This window comes from Phoenix dactylifera, chromosome 9 (assembly GCF_009389715.1).
Source record: "Phoenix dactylifera cultivar Barhee BC4 chromosome 9, palm_55x_up_171113_PBpolish2nd_filt_p, whole genome shotgun sequence".
NCBI lineage: Eukaryota > Viridiplantae > Streptophyta > Magnoliopsida > Arecales > Arecaceae > Phoenix > Phoenix dactylifera.
The window spans coordinates 9,702,171-9,719,096 of NC_052400.1; the positions used below are offsets into that span (position 1 = coordinate 9,702,171).

General features: G+C 39.4%; 1 protein-coding gene and 1 non-coding gene across 3 annotated transcripts; one reads left to right on the forward strand and one right to left on the reverse strand.

Moving 5' to 3' along the window:
- Positions 1-435: 435 nt before the first annotated feature.
- TRNAK-UUU lies at positions 436-508 on the reverse strand. The gene has a single exon. It is a non-coding gene; the product is annotated as a tRNA-Lys (tRNA).
- A 751-nt stretch (positions 509-1,259) lies between these two features.
- Positions 1,260-10,787, forward strand: LOC103709440 (GTP cyclohydrolase 1-like). Of its 2 annotated transcripts, XM_026805557.2 has the most exons (3): positions 1,260-1,748; positions 5,944-5,991; positions 9,150-10,787. In XM_026805557.2, exons 1-3 carry the CDS (start codon positions 1,514-1,516, stop codon positions 10,391-10,393), a joined length of 1,527 nt encoding a protein of 508 aa, XP_026661358.2. In that variant the 5' UTR covers positions 1,260-1,513; the 3' UTR covers positions 10,394-10,787. The 2 variants fall into 2 exon arrangements, with proteins under 2 accessions (XP_026661358.2, XP_038985894.1); XM_039129966.1 differs by lacking the exon at positions 5,944-5,991 and having other exon boundaries at positions 1,267-1,748.
- Positions 10,788-16,926: the final 6,139 nt, after the last annotated feature.

Below are 16,926 nucleotides of genomic sequence, written 5' to 3' on the forward strand. Positions count from 1 at the left end.
TTATATAATTTCTATACAAATTATGAATTGAAGTTTTTTCCGATGGTTATTATCTTTTTTGCTTTGCAACCCAATATCCTATGTTCAGTGTTGAATGGTGCATTCTATTTCATGCCATCATAAAATTTCTACGGAATATAATTTTGTGGCCATCGATATTTATTGATAAATTAAAAATTTCAAGATATATCTTAAACACCATCTTTATATCAGTATTAAAATTTAAAATAAAAATTAAATTAATTTTTTTATGATTATTTATATAAATAAAGTTCATTTCATCATAAAATGTTCGTAGATACAAAATGCCCATTAATCTTTATTAAAAAATAAAAAAATGTCAACGTGCAGCACAGTGTTCATATCACCATCAAATTTAAGAAATGAAATTTAAATATCAAAAAGTATGATAAAATACAGAAATGTAATTATAGGCGCCGTCTGTGGGAATCGAACCCACGACCACATGGTTAAAAGCCATGCGCTCTACCGGCTGAGCTAAGACGGCTAGGCGATTTCATTGTGGACATACAATCAATTTGATGAATGAACCTATCCCTCTTTTGGCAACTAAAACCTATCTCCTTTCAAAGTATACGCGGCAATGTTTTAGGACGGGATGAGATGAAATATTCCCCACCTCTCCCCTTAGCAAGTATGCACCATACCTAGCAAACCACAAAACAAGCACAAAACGCATGTGACCAAGACAACTGCTTTTGGATGTTCCCGGCTATTGGAATTTAAGAACGAATATTCTATCATTGAGGTAAATGGTAATTTGAAAAGAGCAGATAATTTAGAATCATTGTCATATAGAATCACGACGTAACGAAATATGGTGATCTCATCATCTTTATCCATATGCATCCTTGATCTTGGGATGGTCATCCTATACCAAACTCTTTCTTAAAAAATATAGATTTTAATAATTACTCATGTTTTTTTGCTTTTTTTAACATCCAAATTCACCCACCAAACCCCCACCAAACCCTTCCACACCCACCATGGTGGGCCCCAACTACCCCCAACAAGGAAGAAATTACATCCCACCCATCCAGACCCACCATGGTGGGCAATTTTGACATATTGTGAGGTTATGACTGGGTGGGTTTTTTCCGAACTTTTTCCATCCATTGCGTTTTTTTTTTATAGAAATAGGATTGGTGCGGTGCACAGCTGACATGGTGCGCCTAGGGTAGAATCTCTCTCCGCGGAGACCCAGCCAAACGATTCTTCACCGCGAGGGCACGCTTTTCCGACCCATCCCGCTCCCCTACTCATATTCATATACCGAGAAACAAACGCCGCAGGGGCCGCGTCGATCCACACATCCCTAGGAGCAACACCATCCCTCCGTTCTTTCGGTGGCTCTCCATCCAACTCCCTATCCCTCTACACGCCCCGCTCTTGCCCACCTTTTCTATCCTTCCCTCCCTCTCTGGCCTCTTTGGTTGGCTTTGTGGTTTCCCCTGTTGGATTGGATTGTTATTTGAGATCGGGGAGGCCGCCCATGGGATCTCTGGAGGACGCGCGGTTCGAGGGGGAGCTGGAGAACGGGGTGGGGCTGGAGGAGCTGGAGGAGGAGCTGGACGCCGCGTCGGGATCGGGATCCGGGCCTGAGGCGACGAGGACCATCGAGGAGGCCGTCAGGGTCCTTCTGCAAGGCCTTGGGGAGGACCACGAGCGGGAGGGGCTCAGAAGGACGCCGCTCCGCGTTGCCAAGGCCTTCCGGGAGGGCACCAGAGGTTGTTGGTGCTTTGTTTTATCTAAGAAAGTTGGGATCTTTAGCTTAATCTATGTTGTACTCCGACGTTCGTTTATTGCTTTTTATGAAAAAATGGAATTTTTAAGTACGATTTTGTATGGATTTTGATTTATCGTGGTTTGGGTAATCCTGGTCGTTAGTCATGTGGATTTTGATATGGATTTTACTGTGTTCTTCATATAGAGATTGGACTTTTTAGCTATATTTCTGTATGAGTTCCACTTGGTAGTTGCTTCTTGGCCCTGGGAGGAAAACCAGACTTTCGCTTCCTTATAAATGTGGTTTATCTAAATTAGAAAAAAAATGAAGACTTGAGCTTGTGTATACCACTTCAACGGATCCGTATGAGTAGTTATTTATCGGTATCACTTATGGAGCACTGCTTTAATTTTTTCTCTATCAACCATATCCTTTGCACTAATTTGAGTGTTAAGAATTTTTTGGGTGACTTCATTTTTTTTCATTTTCCCCAGTTACAGATTAATTTCCTTTATTGTTAGGGTGTGATTGTTTTGTACTCTTTACCCTTAGCCTAAGAACTATTTCTTTATGAGAGGTGTCCATGACCTTTTCTTATGGTCAAGGATGTTTGATAGATCTACTGGTGCATTCCTCGTAAATTCTGTTTACTTTTTAAAATTGATGGTCAAAGATCTTGATAGATTTTTCAGTGGTTGTTATGTTTCTATTCTTTGTTCTAGCATTTTAAATTTAGGTAGCCTTTTCAATCATTCAACAGTCAAACCATGTCATTGTCATAATGTATATGCAATACTGAACACACCTATTTTGACAACATGTAAAACTATATTCTCTTACCTACCTCTTGGGACCACATAGTGTGAATCCTTGCCACTAAAACAATATTAGTTTCACTTTTGTCAAAAGTGGGAGTAGTAGGATATCCTTTTTCATGGTTCTTTTGCTGATTATGCCGACCCTGCATAGTTGGCTCAAGGATTGTTGTTTATCATTGTCTTCTTTTTTTGCTCTAAAGTACATTTTTTTTTTGTTCGGGGAGAGTTGAGTTTCAAGGACAGCTCAATATTCTTGTACCTTTTGTTTGGTGGAGGGAGTGATATGGTGTTAGCTAGTGGTAATTTATAGATCTTTGCAAGTCACATCACTTGCATGACAGTAAATTTTTTTTCAATTGAACTGAAGTCCATTCAGTAAATTGTAGTGTACTGATTTGCTCTCTGAGATGAAAGGTCATGAGTCAGTTGCTCTACTAATGTAATTGAAGTATAATGCACTGCATGTTATTAGTTTTTAATAAAACTTCACATCTATGATTCCATTTATAAGCTATACAGTGAAAATTTATGTTGATGCTTTTCTAGTATATAAGTAGAGTATCTTTTCCGACTTTCTTGGAAACACAGAAACATGAACTAAATAGGCAGACCCATTTTTAAGAAATTTCCCTTCTTGTCATTTTTTTCGTTTGCCACTGGAGTCATGCCAGAAACAACAAGAGAACCAGTAACTTTCTTTTAATAAATCAAGGGCTGTTGGGAATGATTTTCCTGAGGTATATGGAACAGTTCCTTTGCAAATTTTGGGGGTATTGTGAAACAACTCATATGTACTATAGAATTGTTTTTGCTTAGTGATTTTACAAAATGCACATGTATGAGTGAAAATATATCTGGAAATTAAGTGAATTTTCAATCATCTTCAAGGAAAAAGTTTCTTACATGTGTTCTTTGTTGCTCTTTGGCCATTGGTTTAACATTTCCAATAAAATATTATGATTCATTTTGGAAGGTATCACTTATCATCTAGAAGGCACCTTAGGTCATTTTTAATTTTTCATCTATGGTAAAAGCAGCAAAGCATGAAATGATAGGGTTATAAAACAATGCTTAGAGTTGTCTTCTTCCTTTTCTCCCTTCCTCGTATCTTGATGACTCGTTGCAAACCAAACAGACAACTTAGACCCTTCTTTTAGTATTAAAAAAAAAAAAGTTAAGGGTCGATTTTTTTTTTTTCTGCTTCAATGGGGCTTACAAAGTCACAAATCCACCTCCCTATAGGTGTTCTTTTTATGTAGTGGGGCATGTTGCAGTAAGCTTCTCTCTATTCATTTCAATTTAATTACACCATTGATTAATTGCTCGCTTTCTTGTCCCTTTATTATGACCAGCACCACTAACTTGTGATCTTTTGTACAACTTTATAATCTATGTAATGTTTATTTCCAGAACTGAAAATTTATCAGTTTTAAATGGGTTTAAATATCTACAAGAATTTAGATTAAGCACCACCTATACTAAAATTAATATTTTCATTCACCATCAAACTCTGTGACATCTCTTCTATTTACAGTTTGTAAAGCTATATAAAGACATGCAAATATAATATAAATGACAAAAAAAATGGCAGTTACCAAGAAAAATACAAGTAAATGATGTTATTCCATTTTGCTACTCAAGCTGGTAGGTTGGACTAGTTTGGGCAAAACCAATCACGTTTTGCTTCACTAAATTGGTTTTGCTAGAGATTAACAAAACTTGGTTTCATCATTGACTAGGCAAAAGAAAACGGTAAAACGAAGGCTATAAATGGATTGTAGAAGGTCCCGCACTACGAGGGATTGAGACTTGGTGAATACCACATAAGATGGGCTGTAGGAAAGACTTACTTATGGAGGGCTTGGTTCTGAGCCTGAGTGAAAAGCCCATTTTAGGAATAAATAACCTGACCGTCTCGAGAGGGAGAGATAATTTATGATCGAAGACCATGGACTTGAGGTATGGGGTTAGTGCAAAGCGGAATATGAGTTCATTGATGGAATGTCAAAGTCAAATTGTGAAAGCAAAGTGGGCCCTTCAAACTTCAATGCATCATTTTCATTAATCTTATTCGAGTAGCACTCTTGCATCATATTCGATCTCTTCATCTAACTTCGCTCTTCAAGTGTGAAATGGCTTTGAGTTCTTCACTGGTCATCTTGATACCTTCTCCCTCTTGGAAATTGGCTAAAATAGGGGGGGGGGGATTTTTCCATACTACTTATCTTTGCAATTTTCCGCTTTCTTTCCTTTTTATGGTACTATGTTACAACAGCAAGTAACCAAATAACAAGGGATGCTAATGCCTTTGTTTCATTTGCTCCATACTATGGTATGAGTTTTTTGTATACGAGTGACAACTCTCCATTGTCAATTCAGGGGTTTTGATCCAGGTCATATTCTATATTGGATTCAATAAATTTTTAATAGAGGGTTGAACATGAGGAATCAAAGAATTATAGATGGATGTACAAATTTATTGATGGGAGTATTTAACAACCAGCACAAGAGCTGATATAGATAAATAGAAAAACAAGTTCAGCCGCATGGTCAACACCGCGGGGCAATTTGAAAAGGAGTCTATCTTTCTTACAGTGCCTTTCATTCCTTGAGAAAGAATTTCTTCCGGGTTTCATTAGATTAAAAAACGTTGCTTCCTTGGTCGTGTGGAACATGGCTGAGCATTATGTCCTTGAGCATGAAGTACTGTGCTATCCCCCCCGCCTAAGGTTTTAGAGGTTGCCGAGTAGGGCACTTTCGAGGAACGGGTCATGGGTGGGTAGAAAGAAGAGAAGGAACCCGACTTTCCTCGATAAGGGTGGGATTGTTCATGTCGCTATAAGGTAAATCATGAGTTTTCGTTCAGGCAGCCGTTCTGGTAGATTCATCTCCAGTGTCTCCAGTTTCATCTCCAGTTCCTTATAATTCCTTGAATTATAAGGAATTCAAGGAGTGTCAATACATCGAAAAAAGAATATCAAATAAAATCATGAGTTAAGAAAATAAAGTAGACATCTTATTGAAGAAACTCAATGGACCTTCAAGTGTGTCATTTTGGCAATTTCATTTGGGAAAGAAAATTCAAGTCATTTGAGAGTATAAGTTGTTGTTTTGTTGTTCATAGCAAAATACCACGTAACAATCTAAATATTTTATGAGATTCAAGCACTAGGATATCCATTCTCTATTGAAAATAGACTTCTCTTATTTTCCTAGAGACCCATTATAGCATTTCTTCCAGTTAAGTCAAAACTTTTCAAGTTTAATCTTGATAAAATGCTTCTTGAAATTTGTAGAAATGAAGGAATGATAAAAAGGGGATGGTGCTTTTTTTTTATAATGTATATACAGTTAACTTGGTCATGTAAATTTATTCAGGTCGCAACTTTGAAATTTACCATGGCTTGGGATTGGTTCAAGTAGAAGGTGACTTTTTTTCCTCCTCTTGAGTTTCAACTGAGAATTCAGAATCTTTGTCGTAACTAATTTTTGTCAAGCATATCACATTTTAGCTTGCCTTCAAGCTGGACCTAAGCTTTATTCATGCTCAAGAAAACATTACTAATTAAACACACCTTTTAATTGTATATTTCACAACCTTTTAACTATTGTAGGTCGTCATGGAGCTGTTGCTAGGATCTTCACAGTTCCCAGTATTTTCTCACATAAAATCAGGTCTCAATATGACTGGATGATGAGCAAATGTCAGTTGTAGGATGGTTGATGTCCTGAACACTTGAGTAAAGCAGAGTCATATGATTGGAAAACCCTACTAAGTAAGATGTACCATGCGGATGGATTGAAAGAAAAAGTATGCTGTGATAACAAGCAAGAAAGATCGGTTCTCCTTGTTTGGAAGGTCTGTAGCTTTGGTATCTTGTTAAGAGCCAAGGAATTGATAGAAGTGTTTGATCTTGTAGTAGTTCACACCTTTAAATTACAAGATTATCACTAAATTCATGATTCTATACACATCTTATCAAGAGAAGCCCACTATTTTGAATCTTTTCAATATTTGATCAACTAATAATATTGTAGAATGTTTTAATGTTAGAAGTATTTCTTTCAAAGACAATTGTTTATTGCATGATTTATGCTATTGTACCCTTAGTAGTGACCAATGCAAGGTTTTAAATCTTGGTCATGGACCCTGTATCAATCAGGAATCGGGTTGATGTGATAGCAAGATGGTACCATATCGACACTTGTGATGACTGACATCTTGGAAATTCGTTGGGACACCATTTTTTTTCTATTGTTTTTAATGGTTGCTTAGAGATTTTCTTGGGTTGGTTTGTCATAATCGGGAAGTTTTTGAAGTCGGTGATTAGGTTTATAGTGTTGATATCAGTATTGGCACAGTGTTTCTTTAGGCTGTTTGCTTCACATGCAAGATGAGGACAGAGAGAAGGAAGAAAGAAAGAAAAGAGGTAGATCCAGTTTTTATTGCTGGTATATGGCTCTTCAAAGACCAATCAGATTAAAACCTACTGATTGCTTCGCCACCTCTTTTTTGTGGCCTTTTTTATTCCGAAAATCAAAAAAAAACTTGGTATCAATACCATAACCCCACTTATTACCTGAAAGATATTCCTTAATCCTATATTATGACATAATCAAACCTTAAAAGCCTTGAAACAGCAACTAAAAATAAAAAAGGTAAAAAAGAAAAAAATAAAAAAGGTGTCCCCATGAATTACCAGGTTGTCAGGCTGTCTCAACTGTTGGTGCGGGCATCGGACATCTTCGTCACCTCTTAGTTCGTATTGGTCATTACCAAATAGGGTGACCTGGGTTTTCATATATCGGGATTGTGGACCCTTGCTAGGACCCTATGTCAACAAGTCTGATATAGGATAATTGGGATAGATCAGTACAAACTGAGACTTCAACTCTTAGACAAATGCTTGAAGCTTTTCTCTTTTGTTTCTTTTAGGAGATAAAGTTGACAAGTGGTTGGGGGGTTATGCTTTAGATCCTATATTTTCAAGATATTAGTTGGTGTTAAATAAATAGGAAAGGGTTGGTTGCCAAGTTCTGTGGGAGATTTTGTTTCTTATTTTAAGGGTCTGTAAGTAAAATCTTAAAAGTCTGTAAAGACGTCTTCTAGGGTTGGAAGAAAGATCATTCTACGGGGTTTGTTTAGAAAGAAAACACCCTGCCAACAACAACAACAACAAAAGAAAAACTTTTAATTTCTCTTCTGTTATCTTTGATCTCTGCTGGTGTTATGTTTATTCTACATTCAGCTTTTGCTGACTTTCATCTGTATGTCAACTAAAGACTCTCTCGTCTGCCTTGAAGCCCATTAAAACCTTACTTCTATCCCTCTGCACCACAAAAGCACTAGGGGAAGTTTATTTGGCATTTTGCTTGCCTTTAGACTCAAAGATTGATCAATAATGTCCCACATGCAGGTTCAGGACAACAAGAAATCAATTAACCTAATCCTTTCCCTAGGTTGTCCCATGCGTTTATGCATCATTTATGTGTCTTTCATCAAAATATCTCTTGTACCCTTTTCCTTTTATAATGACTTTCAATTTAGTTGTTCTCCATGTCTTACAATAGGACTGAAGCAGAATTACATGCATGCTTATTGTTGCATATCTACAATTATATTGGTAAGGTTTCGTTGTCAAACCCCCCTGAAATGTTCAGCAGAATAGGGCTCACCACAAGTTTGGTTGCCGCAGAAGTGAGAGAAGAGAGTTATTTGGAGGGGACTATTTTATCTAATTGTTTGGCAACAAAAAGAAACTAAAGGGAAAGAAAAATAAGGAGAAAAGAAGGGCAAAATAACAAGAAGGCAAATTGATATTCATAAATCAACTATATCTTAACAACTTCATTATTTTTATCTTGCCTCTTATTGGCAACCAAACAGAGTCCTTTTTTACTTTTACATATTTCTCCTGCTGCACCTGCACCATCACTTGTCCGTCTTCCACATTTCTTACCTAAAATCATCCCCATCCCATCCAAGGCATCCTCTTCCCTTTAGCTGAGGCACAACTATACCGTATGAGAATTGCAGGGTGGAATTTGTGCTGGTAGAAGTTTGAAGAAGCACAACAATGTACTTTTATTCGATATCTTTCCTCACCATCAGGCATTCTGTAAAATATGCTTAAAATATAATGCTTACCTCTGTTTCAAAGCCTAATTTTTAGAAGTCTCAGGCTATAAGCAAGTGTTTGTTTTCTGTTTACCGTCCGGTCTATAATTTAAGAGGGAAATATGACATTGATGTTCTTGTTGTGATCTTTGGATTGCAGTCATTTGATTAAAATATTAAGGTCAATTATTGGTACCTTTGCTTTTTTTTTTTTATAATATGATAGTGGAATTAAAAAGTCTGTTTTATTTACATGCTATATTAATGAGCATGATAAATACTAAATGTATCAAACAAGCAGGAGTATTATGCTGCCAGCGAATGTCTCCTAGTAGGTGTATCATGCTTATATCTTATTTATTATTCATAAATTCTGTGTTATTATGTTTCATTACTGATTAAAGGAGAGAAGCTTTATTTGAGACCATTTCAACAGATCCATTGACTCGGATCACTTTTGCTTTAGGTTACAGACAAAATGTGAAGGACATTGTTCAAGGTGCTCTGTTTCCTGAAGCTGGTTTGGACAATGGGATAGGTTATGCAGGAGGAGCTGGTGGGCTGGTGGTCGTTCGAGAAATCAACTTATTCTCATATTGCGAATCCTGCCTGCTTCCATTTAGTGTTCAGTGCCATGTTGGTTATGTCCCATCAGGGCAACGAGTTGTTGGCCTAAGCAAGCTTTCTAGGGTTGCAGATGTCTTTGCTAAGAGGCTTCAAGACCCACAGAGGCTGTCTGATGATATCTGTGCAGCACTGCAGAACAGCATCAACCCGGCTGGTGTGGCTATTGCTCTTCAGTGCCGGCACATCCAGTTTCCAGAGGCTCTAAGTTGTAATCCCAACCCAAAGCATCCTTGCAAATCAGAAATGCAGGGCTGGGTTCGGGCATCTGTCTGTTCTAGTTCTGGAGTTCTTGAGGTTAACTCTTTCTGGACGGACTTCTTAGCTCTTCTGAAATTCAGAGGCATAAACTTAGAAGGGTGCAGTAAAAACTGCTTTCCTGTTCAGTCTTGGTGCCCGTCAAGGTCTTTGGAAGCACCCCTATGCAATGGGCATAGCACAAAAAATCCCAATAATGGTAAGGTTTCTTCCAAGCCAGGGCCTACTCATGCTTCCATGGTTGCTGCGGTAACCTCAATTCTCTACTCCCTTGGTGAAGACCCAATGAGGAAAGAACTCATTGGCACCCCTTACCGTTATGTGCAGTGGCTGATGAAGTTTAAGAGTTCTAACCTGGACTTGAAGATGAATGGTTTCAATCTTGGTAAATTGACATTGCATAAGAAGACAGGAGATGTTGTTAATAGCCAAAGTCAGATTCATTCTGTGTTGAATTTGCCTTTCTGCTCTCAGTGCGAGCATCATCTACTGCCATTCCATGGAGTGGTGCACATAGGCTACTTTGATGAGGAAGAAGGCAAAGGTATTGAGCGATCCATTTTTCAGTCAATGGTTCATTACTACGGCTGCAAACTCCAAGTGCAGGAGAGGCTCACGAGGCAGATAGCAGAGGCAGTTCATCATGTTTTCTGTAGGGGGGTGATGGTTGTTGTGGAAGCCAACCACATTTGTATGATATCAAGAGGGATCGAGAAGGGGGGAAGTAGCACGGCAACAATCGCTGTTATGGGTCAGTTTTCAACTGATCCAGCTGCTAAGGCATTGTTTCTTCAGACCATTTCAAACAATACTGCATCAGGCGGATGATCTTGCTTTGTTATATCTTCAGGTTTTAATCTGATTATGGTCAACATTTTTTCCTGCCCACATTTATATGGGCATGGCAGGCACAATTTCAGTGGTGATTTTCTCCAACTAGCTCGAATGATTATAATTTTGAATTTCCTCGATTTTTTTGTTCGATACACCTGAGCAGCAACCAGAAGTCTGTCATTCTAGGAGCAGGAGGGTGTGGCAAGGGGGAAACAGCATGAGGTTTGATATGCCCTGTTGTTACCAAAATCTATAAGGATGATGAAGATCTTTCAGTTTTTTCCCCTGATGTATTACTTTCTTAAAATGTAATGCATTCTTATCAAGTTAATGATTCCTTTTTACAAGAAAGCAAAATAAAAGGAGGGGTGATGCTTGTTTTATTATATTTAAGTTTGATCCGATATATTTACTCAGAAGTATCTTCTTGTTGATTTTGCTGCTGGACAATTTGGCCGAACTAAATACATATCAACAAGAATGTCTCTTTTAAAGGAGCTTGGTTTGCGCTCATAAATCAGTTCCTGAGCTCATAATCTAGGCAACAATCATACAGAAAATTTTCCAAAGAATCTCAGCAGAAAACCAGTCTGGAATTGTTGAGCTGAAGGAATAATGAAGGTTTTCTTGGAATCAGAAGTCCAAAACCTTCCGAGATCTCTACCGTGAAAGCTCTCAACTTCTAGGAGCAGTAAGTTTATCTTACAACTGATCCGGATTAAGTTGTTTTTCAAATCCTTATGCATTAGTCAATGGTGAACTCAATTAGATTCCGGTGGTGCAAATTGCTGCACTGAGAAAAGAAAATTCTATTGGTTTCAATATGATGTAAAGTGGCATTTTGATGTTAATAGCAAGAACTCTAGATGTAAGACTAGACTGAGAGAAGTTTGATTTGGAAAAAGATATCTAGAAACAAACTTCAATGATATTTCTTGTCATTAAATTGCTAGCGAGGATTATTTTCGAGAGTCGACATCAGTTTGATAGCAGGTCATGAAATCTGCTCAATCCTTGGAGCAGCCTTCGAGTTTTCTCCGACACTATATATTGATGGAAAAAGGTTTAGAGGAGGAAGATTCTCATAATGATATTTAAATCTGTTGCTGGAAATTGGACCCGGGGGCGGTCGTCGGTTGAGGAGGGGGAGCGGGCGGTCACGATCCCCAAAGCGGACAATACCTCGGTGAGGACGCGGTCGCTTTCCCTGCTCGGCTGGTGTGCGGGCTGTGCTGGTGACGGGGTGCAAATCCCGCATCAGATGGTGCTAGAAGGAGGGCCTGGCCCTCCGCCTATCCAACAAGGAGCCGACCCGGGCATAGGACCTTCCCGCTGGGGGGGCTGTGTTACGGGGGGTTCCCCGAATTTAGTCCCACATCGGCTAATCAGCGGAAAGGTCTGTGCCTTAAATGGGGGGCTCAATAACCTCTTCTCACCGAGGCGCCTTTTGAAGGGCAAACCCGTGAGGGGTGGAATGGGTGGTTCCACCCGGGGCGCCGTCAAAGCGCGGACCCCCGGGAGCGGTCACGATCCCCGATCCCCAAAGCGGACAATACCTCGGTGAGGACGCGGTCGCTTTCCCTGCTCGGCTGGTGTGCGGGCTGTGCTGGTGACGGGGTGCAAATCCCGCATCAGATGGCGCTAGAAGGAGGGCCTGGCCCTCCACCTATCCAGTAAGGAGCCGACCCGGGCACAGGACCTTCCCGCTGGGGGGGCTGTGTTACGGGGGGTTCCCCGAATTTAGTCCCACATCGGCTAATCAGCGGAAAGGTCTGTACCTTAAATGGGGGGCTCAATAACCTCTTCTCACCGAGGCGCCTTTTGAAGGGCAAACCCGTGAGGGGTGGAATGGGTGGTTCCACCCGGGGCGCCGTCAAAGCGCGGACCCCCGGGAGCGGTCACGATCCCTGATCCCCAAAGCGGACAATACCTCGGTGAGGACACGGTCGCTGTCCCTGCTCGGCTGGTGTGCGGGCTGTGCTGGTGACGGGGTGCAAATCCCGCATCAGATGGCGCTAGAAGGAGGGCCTGGCTCTCTGCCTATCCAGCAAGGAGCCGACCCGGGCACAGGACCTTCCCGCTGGGGGGGCTGCGTTACGGGGGGTTCCCCGAATTTAGTCCCACATCGGCTAATCAGCGGAAAGGTCTGTGCCTTAAATGGGGGGCTCAATAATCTCTTCTCACTGAAGCGCCTTTTGAAGGGCAAACCCGTGAGGGGTGGAATGGGTGGTTCCACCCGGGGCGCCGTCAAAGCGCGGACCCCCGGGAGCGGTCACGATCCCCGATCCCCAAAGCGGACAATACCTCGGTGAGGACGCGGTCGCTTTTCCTGCTCGGCTGGTGTGCGGGCTGTGCTGGTGACGGGGTGCAAATCCCGCATCAAAATCTTTTACCCAAATGAAGTACCCTAAAGACACTATCTCCTTACAAGGTTTGTGGAAGGCCAAATCAAAGATATTGCAGGCCATGCCATGCTTATTTTCTAGATACACTCTCAACACTTGCAATTATTTGAGTTCTAAATAAAAAAGCTGAGTTTCTCAATCTCTGTAGTTCTGCCACTCTCAAGAAGAATCCTAATTTATAGATTTCTGAGGTTGACTCGGAATATTACATCAAACAATTTTGCAAGACCTCTGATTCCTAGAAACTAAATGCATAGAATGGAAAAAGCAATATAGCTCCAGAAGGGATATAACTGAGCCAAGCTCGAGTCAGCCAGGCCTTGCTCAAGCCAATATCATAGCTCTATGTATTGAGCTTGAGCTTGGCATGGTGTTAGCTTGAAAATCAAATATCAAACCTCAAATTCAGTCCTTTCACTGTCAAGAACACGAGTGTCCACGAGCAGTAGTCTCCGATACATTTGCCTAACTCGCATTTTCTTTGCAGCATTTCAGCCATCCAATTGATAAGTCCTCACATATGGGTGGGTGCCAAGTCACTGTATTACCATTTCTCATAAATAACTGAACTCTGCAGCTAGATCATCCTTTAGCACCCAAAACTTGTTTTCAACCATAAGAAATATTTCATCTGCAGGCAATGATAATTTCCTATGGAGCATATATGATCATAGCTTTTGGATTAAGATTACTATTATGCAAAATATGCCAACATTAAGTAAATACATAATAATAGGCAAGTGTCATTAAGCATGTTTGAGTTATTATGGTTTTCATATGTCAGCAAATGATTAAGCTAGCACTGTAAGATACAAACATTTAGATGAGATAGTAATTAAATTCCCACAATTTTTGCAGCATGGTCATAGTTGCTAGACTGAGAAATAAATGCCTTTACAATGTGAATCCATTTTGGCAAGCTGCCATGTTAGACCTTCCCTTTTCCTTTCACATGATGACTTCACAGATAGCGTTGCTCTAAATTTCATAAATGTTGCAACGTGACCCACTGAAAAAGGGGAAGTACCTCGAGCTCACACAACAACAGTGCTCCTCGGAGAAAGGAAGAGGAGTCTTTTGGATCTGATGCTTCATTGAATTGTGAACCAAGGACAAAAGGAGATGGATTGGCAACCTAGATTGCTCCCTGGAATGAGTGGTTAAGCTTCCAAAGATGACTACTTTCAGAGCACCTCAGTTCCCCCACCACACCAAACTCATTCACTGACCCCACCCATATGTGGCCATTATTGTGTGAGTTTGGGCCTCATCAATACATGCTCTCTCTCTCTCTCTCTCACTCTCTCTGAGCCAAATCTTAAAATTGACCTACCTTTTCATGTGTCCTTTCCTAGTTTCCTTATGTACTAGGGTCACAACCATCTTACAGTCATGTGTGAGGCAAGGTATAGTGAATAGGCTTGAAGACAAGCAGCACACAGAATGATAGGAGATTTCATGGACCATGTGCCCATAGATATGTGATTATTTTGATATGGTGCATGAATGGAGAGGATTAGGTACATTATGGAATTTTCTCTTCATCGTACCGATGTGTATCGCATCCATACAAGATAATACCATACCATATTGGTGCAGAATCAAAAATCGAATACCATATGTTCATAGACAATGACAATCGATTATAAAAGAATCATAATTCGAAAACGATGTTCTAGAAGAGGCCAGCATGATGCCAATGGAAAATTATGCTGTAGAATTCTACCCATTGGATAGAGTCCAAGCAGGCTTGACAATGATGCTCCACATCTCATGCCTTGAGGATGGACTAGTGAAGCTTTAAACCCTAGTGGATGGCAAGGGGCATTGTGTTTGGTTTGTTAGGCCCAACCTCATTTCCCAATAAAAGAAACCAGCCTCCGGTTTCATCCAAGAACCAGCACGGCATGTGTTTGATCTATTTACTTAGCCCAAGAGCTGTAAAAGCCACATCTTTCATCTAATCTATCAGCTTGCGCTGGATGGTCCAAAACAACGAAATCTTCTCATTTTTTCAACTTCGCACACTGCCGCAGTCCAAACTGCGTCACCGTCCCAAAGGCAAGTGGACTTTCCAAGTGGCAGACCGACCGCAGTATAAAATTGAAGAGACAAATTAAAGTCCCCGCCGACCATCCCATAGATAGTTTTTGTTTCCATCCTTTTCTACATGGTTGCTGGTGATGGATATATATATATATGTTACATTCTATTAAGATTTCTTGTATTTAAAATGAAGCTAATAGTGAAGTTGACTAAATGGTATTTTATGTAGTTGAGCATACCGAATCTAAATATTAGAATTCTACAACAAATCTTCGTGATCCTTTGTTTAATATTCTATTTCCTGATTTTTATGGATGTATTTATACCTACATGATTTATTTTTTTCATTTTACTCAAAAAAAATAGCAGATTGCTGGTGGTTGATGCATATGTTGCGTTCCATTGAGGCTTCTCATATTTACGAAGAAGTTGATAGTGTAGCTGACTGGATGGCATTTTATATAGTCGAGTATACCGAATCTAAATTTTAGTATTCTACGATGAATCTTTGTGATCCTTTATCTAATATTTTGTTTGCTGATAGTATGGATATATTTACACTCAAATAATTTTATTTATTTATTTTATTTGGAAAAATATAAAATTGTTTTCATCCCCTCGAACCTTCAATCAGACGGAATTTTTTTCCCCACCCCATATAGAAAAGGGTCAAGATTCTCTTCTAGAAAATGTATGCCAGGGGTTGCGTCGTCTAGCATCATTATTTTTTGAAATGATCGGTAGCACTCTCATTAGTTAATTTAAAAAAAAAAAGGAAAACGCTTTACTTAAATCATTTTCTAGTCTTCAAAGTTTGCTAAGAATCACACTCAACTCTAGCTGAAACTCTGAATTTTCCACCACATAGTAGATCTAAACCATGTACCTAAACCTTATATTAGAAAACAAGAAAAACATTCTGCAGTTGTATCTCCACTTGACTTGTTAGGTCCAATTCCTTTGACTTGTTAGGTCCAATTCCTTTGTTGACAAAATAACCTTCAGAATTCATCTGATGCATGATATTGGTGCCTTCCAAACACCTTTTCTTATAACTTTTTGGTAAGAATTTTTAAGCTTTATCACTAACTTACTGTAGCCACAGCTCACCACCTACTAATCCACCGAGAGCCCTTCAACCTAGAAGCCTTCCCTTCCCATAATATCCAGGTGGTGGGCCCATGGCAGACGCGCCATGGCTTGTCATCTATTGAAGCAGATCGATTCCTTGGGGCAGCTTCAGCCATGGTTTTAAACAACAATATGATGGAAGTTGATATAATATTTGCCCACTTGGTTTGGTCATTAAACAAAATTATTTTCCAAAAAAAAATTTGTTGGGCTTGATCTCTGCATGCATGCAGAGTTAAAGAGCACAAACTGAGTTACTGCACTTCTTTTTGTCTCCTCATCATAGGGATGGAAACTAAACCAACAAGGCAAGTTTATAAGTAGGAGAATCATAGAGGCGATGGTGAGTAAAAAATGGAGCCGATCAAGTTTCAGAATTTGTATTATATATATATATATATATATTGATGGATGAGGGAATAAAATAAAATAAAGTTTGGAGATCGTTTATTCTGCTAATCGGATCCAATATGAGAAATTTGAGGTGGTGAAAAAAATTACCGATTGTTAACCTTCATATTTTGAGAATTTTAATTAAAAAAGTTTTCTTCTTTTAATTTATAACCATCAAATGAGGATTGGTTGGTTGGGTTGACTCCTAGTTACAAGCTACAACATAAACTTCAACAAACTAGGAGAAAATGGGAAAGACAAGAAAAGACATTTCATACAGTTTTATTTATACAACAATACCATTAGTTGAGATTGCCGGTATTTGAAGATAGCAAACTTAGGTTTTTAAATAGATTGTCATTTTAAAATAAAATATTCCATTATAAGGTATTACTGGAAAATGCATTGCGGTGCCAACAATATCATAAATCTTGGAGCAACACTATTCTCTTTCTACAACATGGCAAGAGACTTTTCGTGTACATATTACCAAAATCTACAGCATTTGACAATGATTATTACAATATCGCACGATTACTATTTAATAATTAT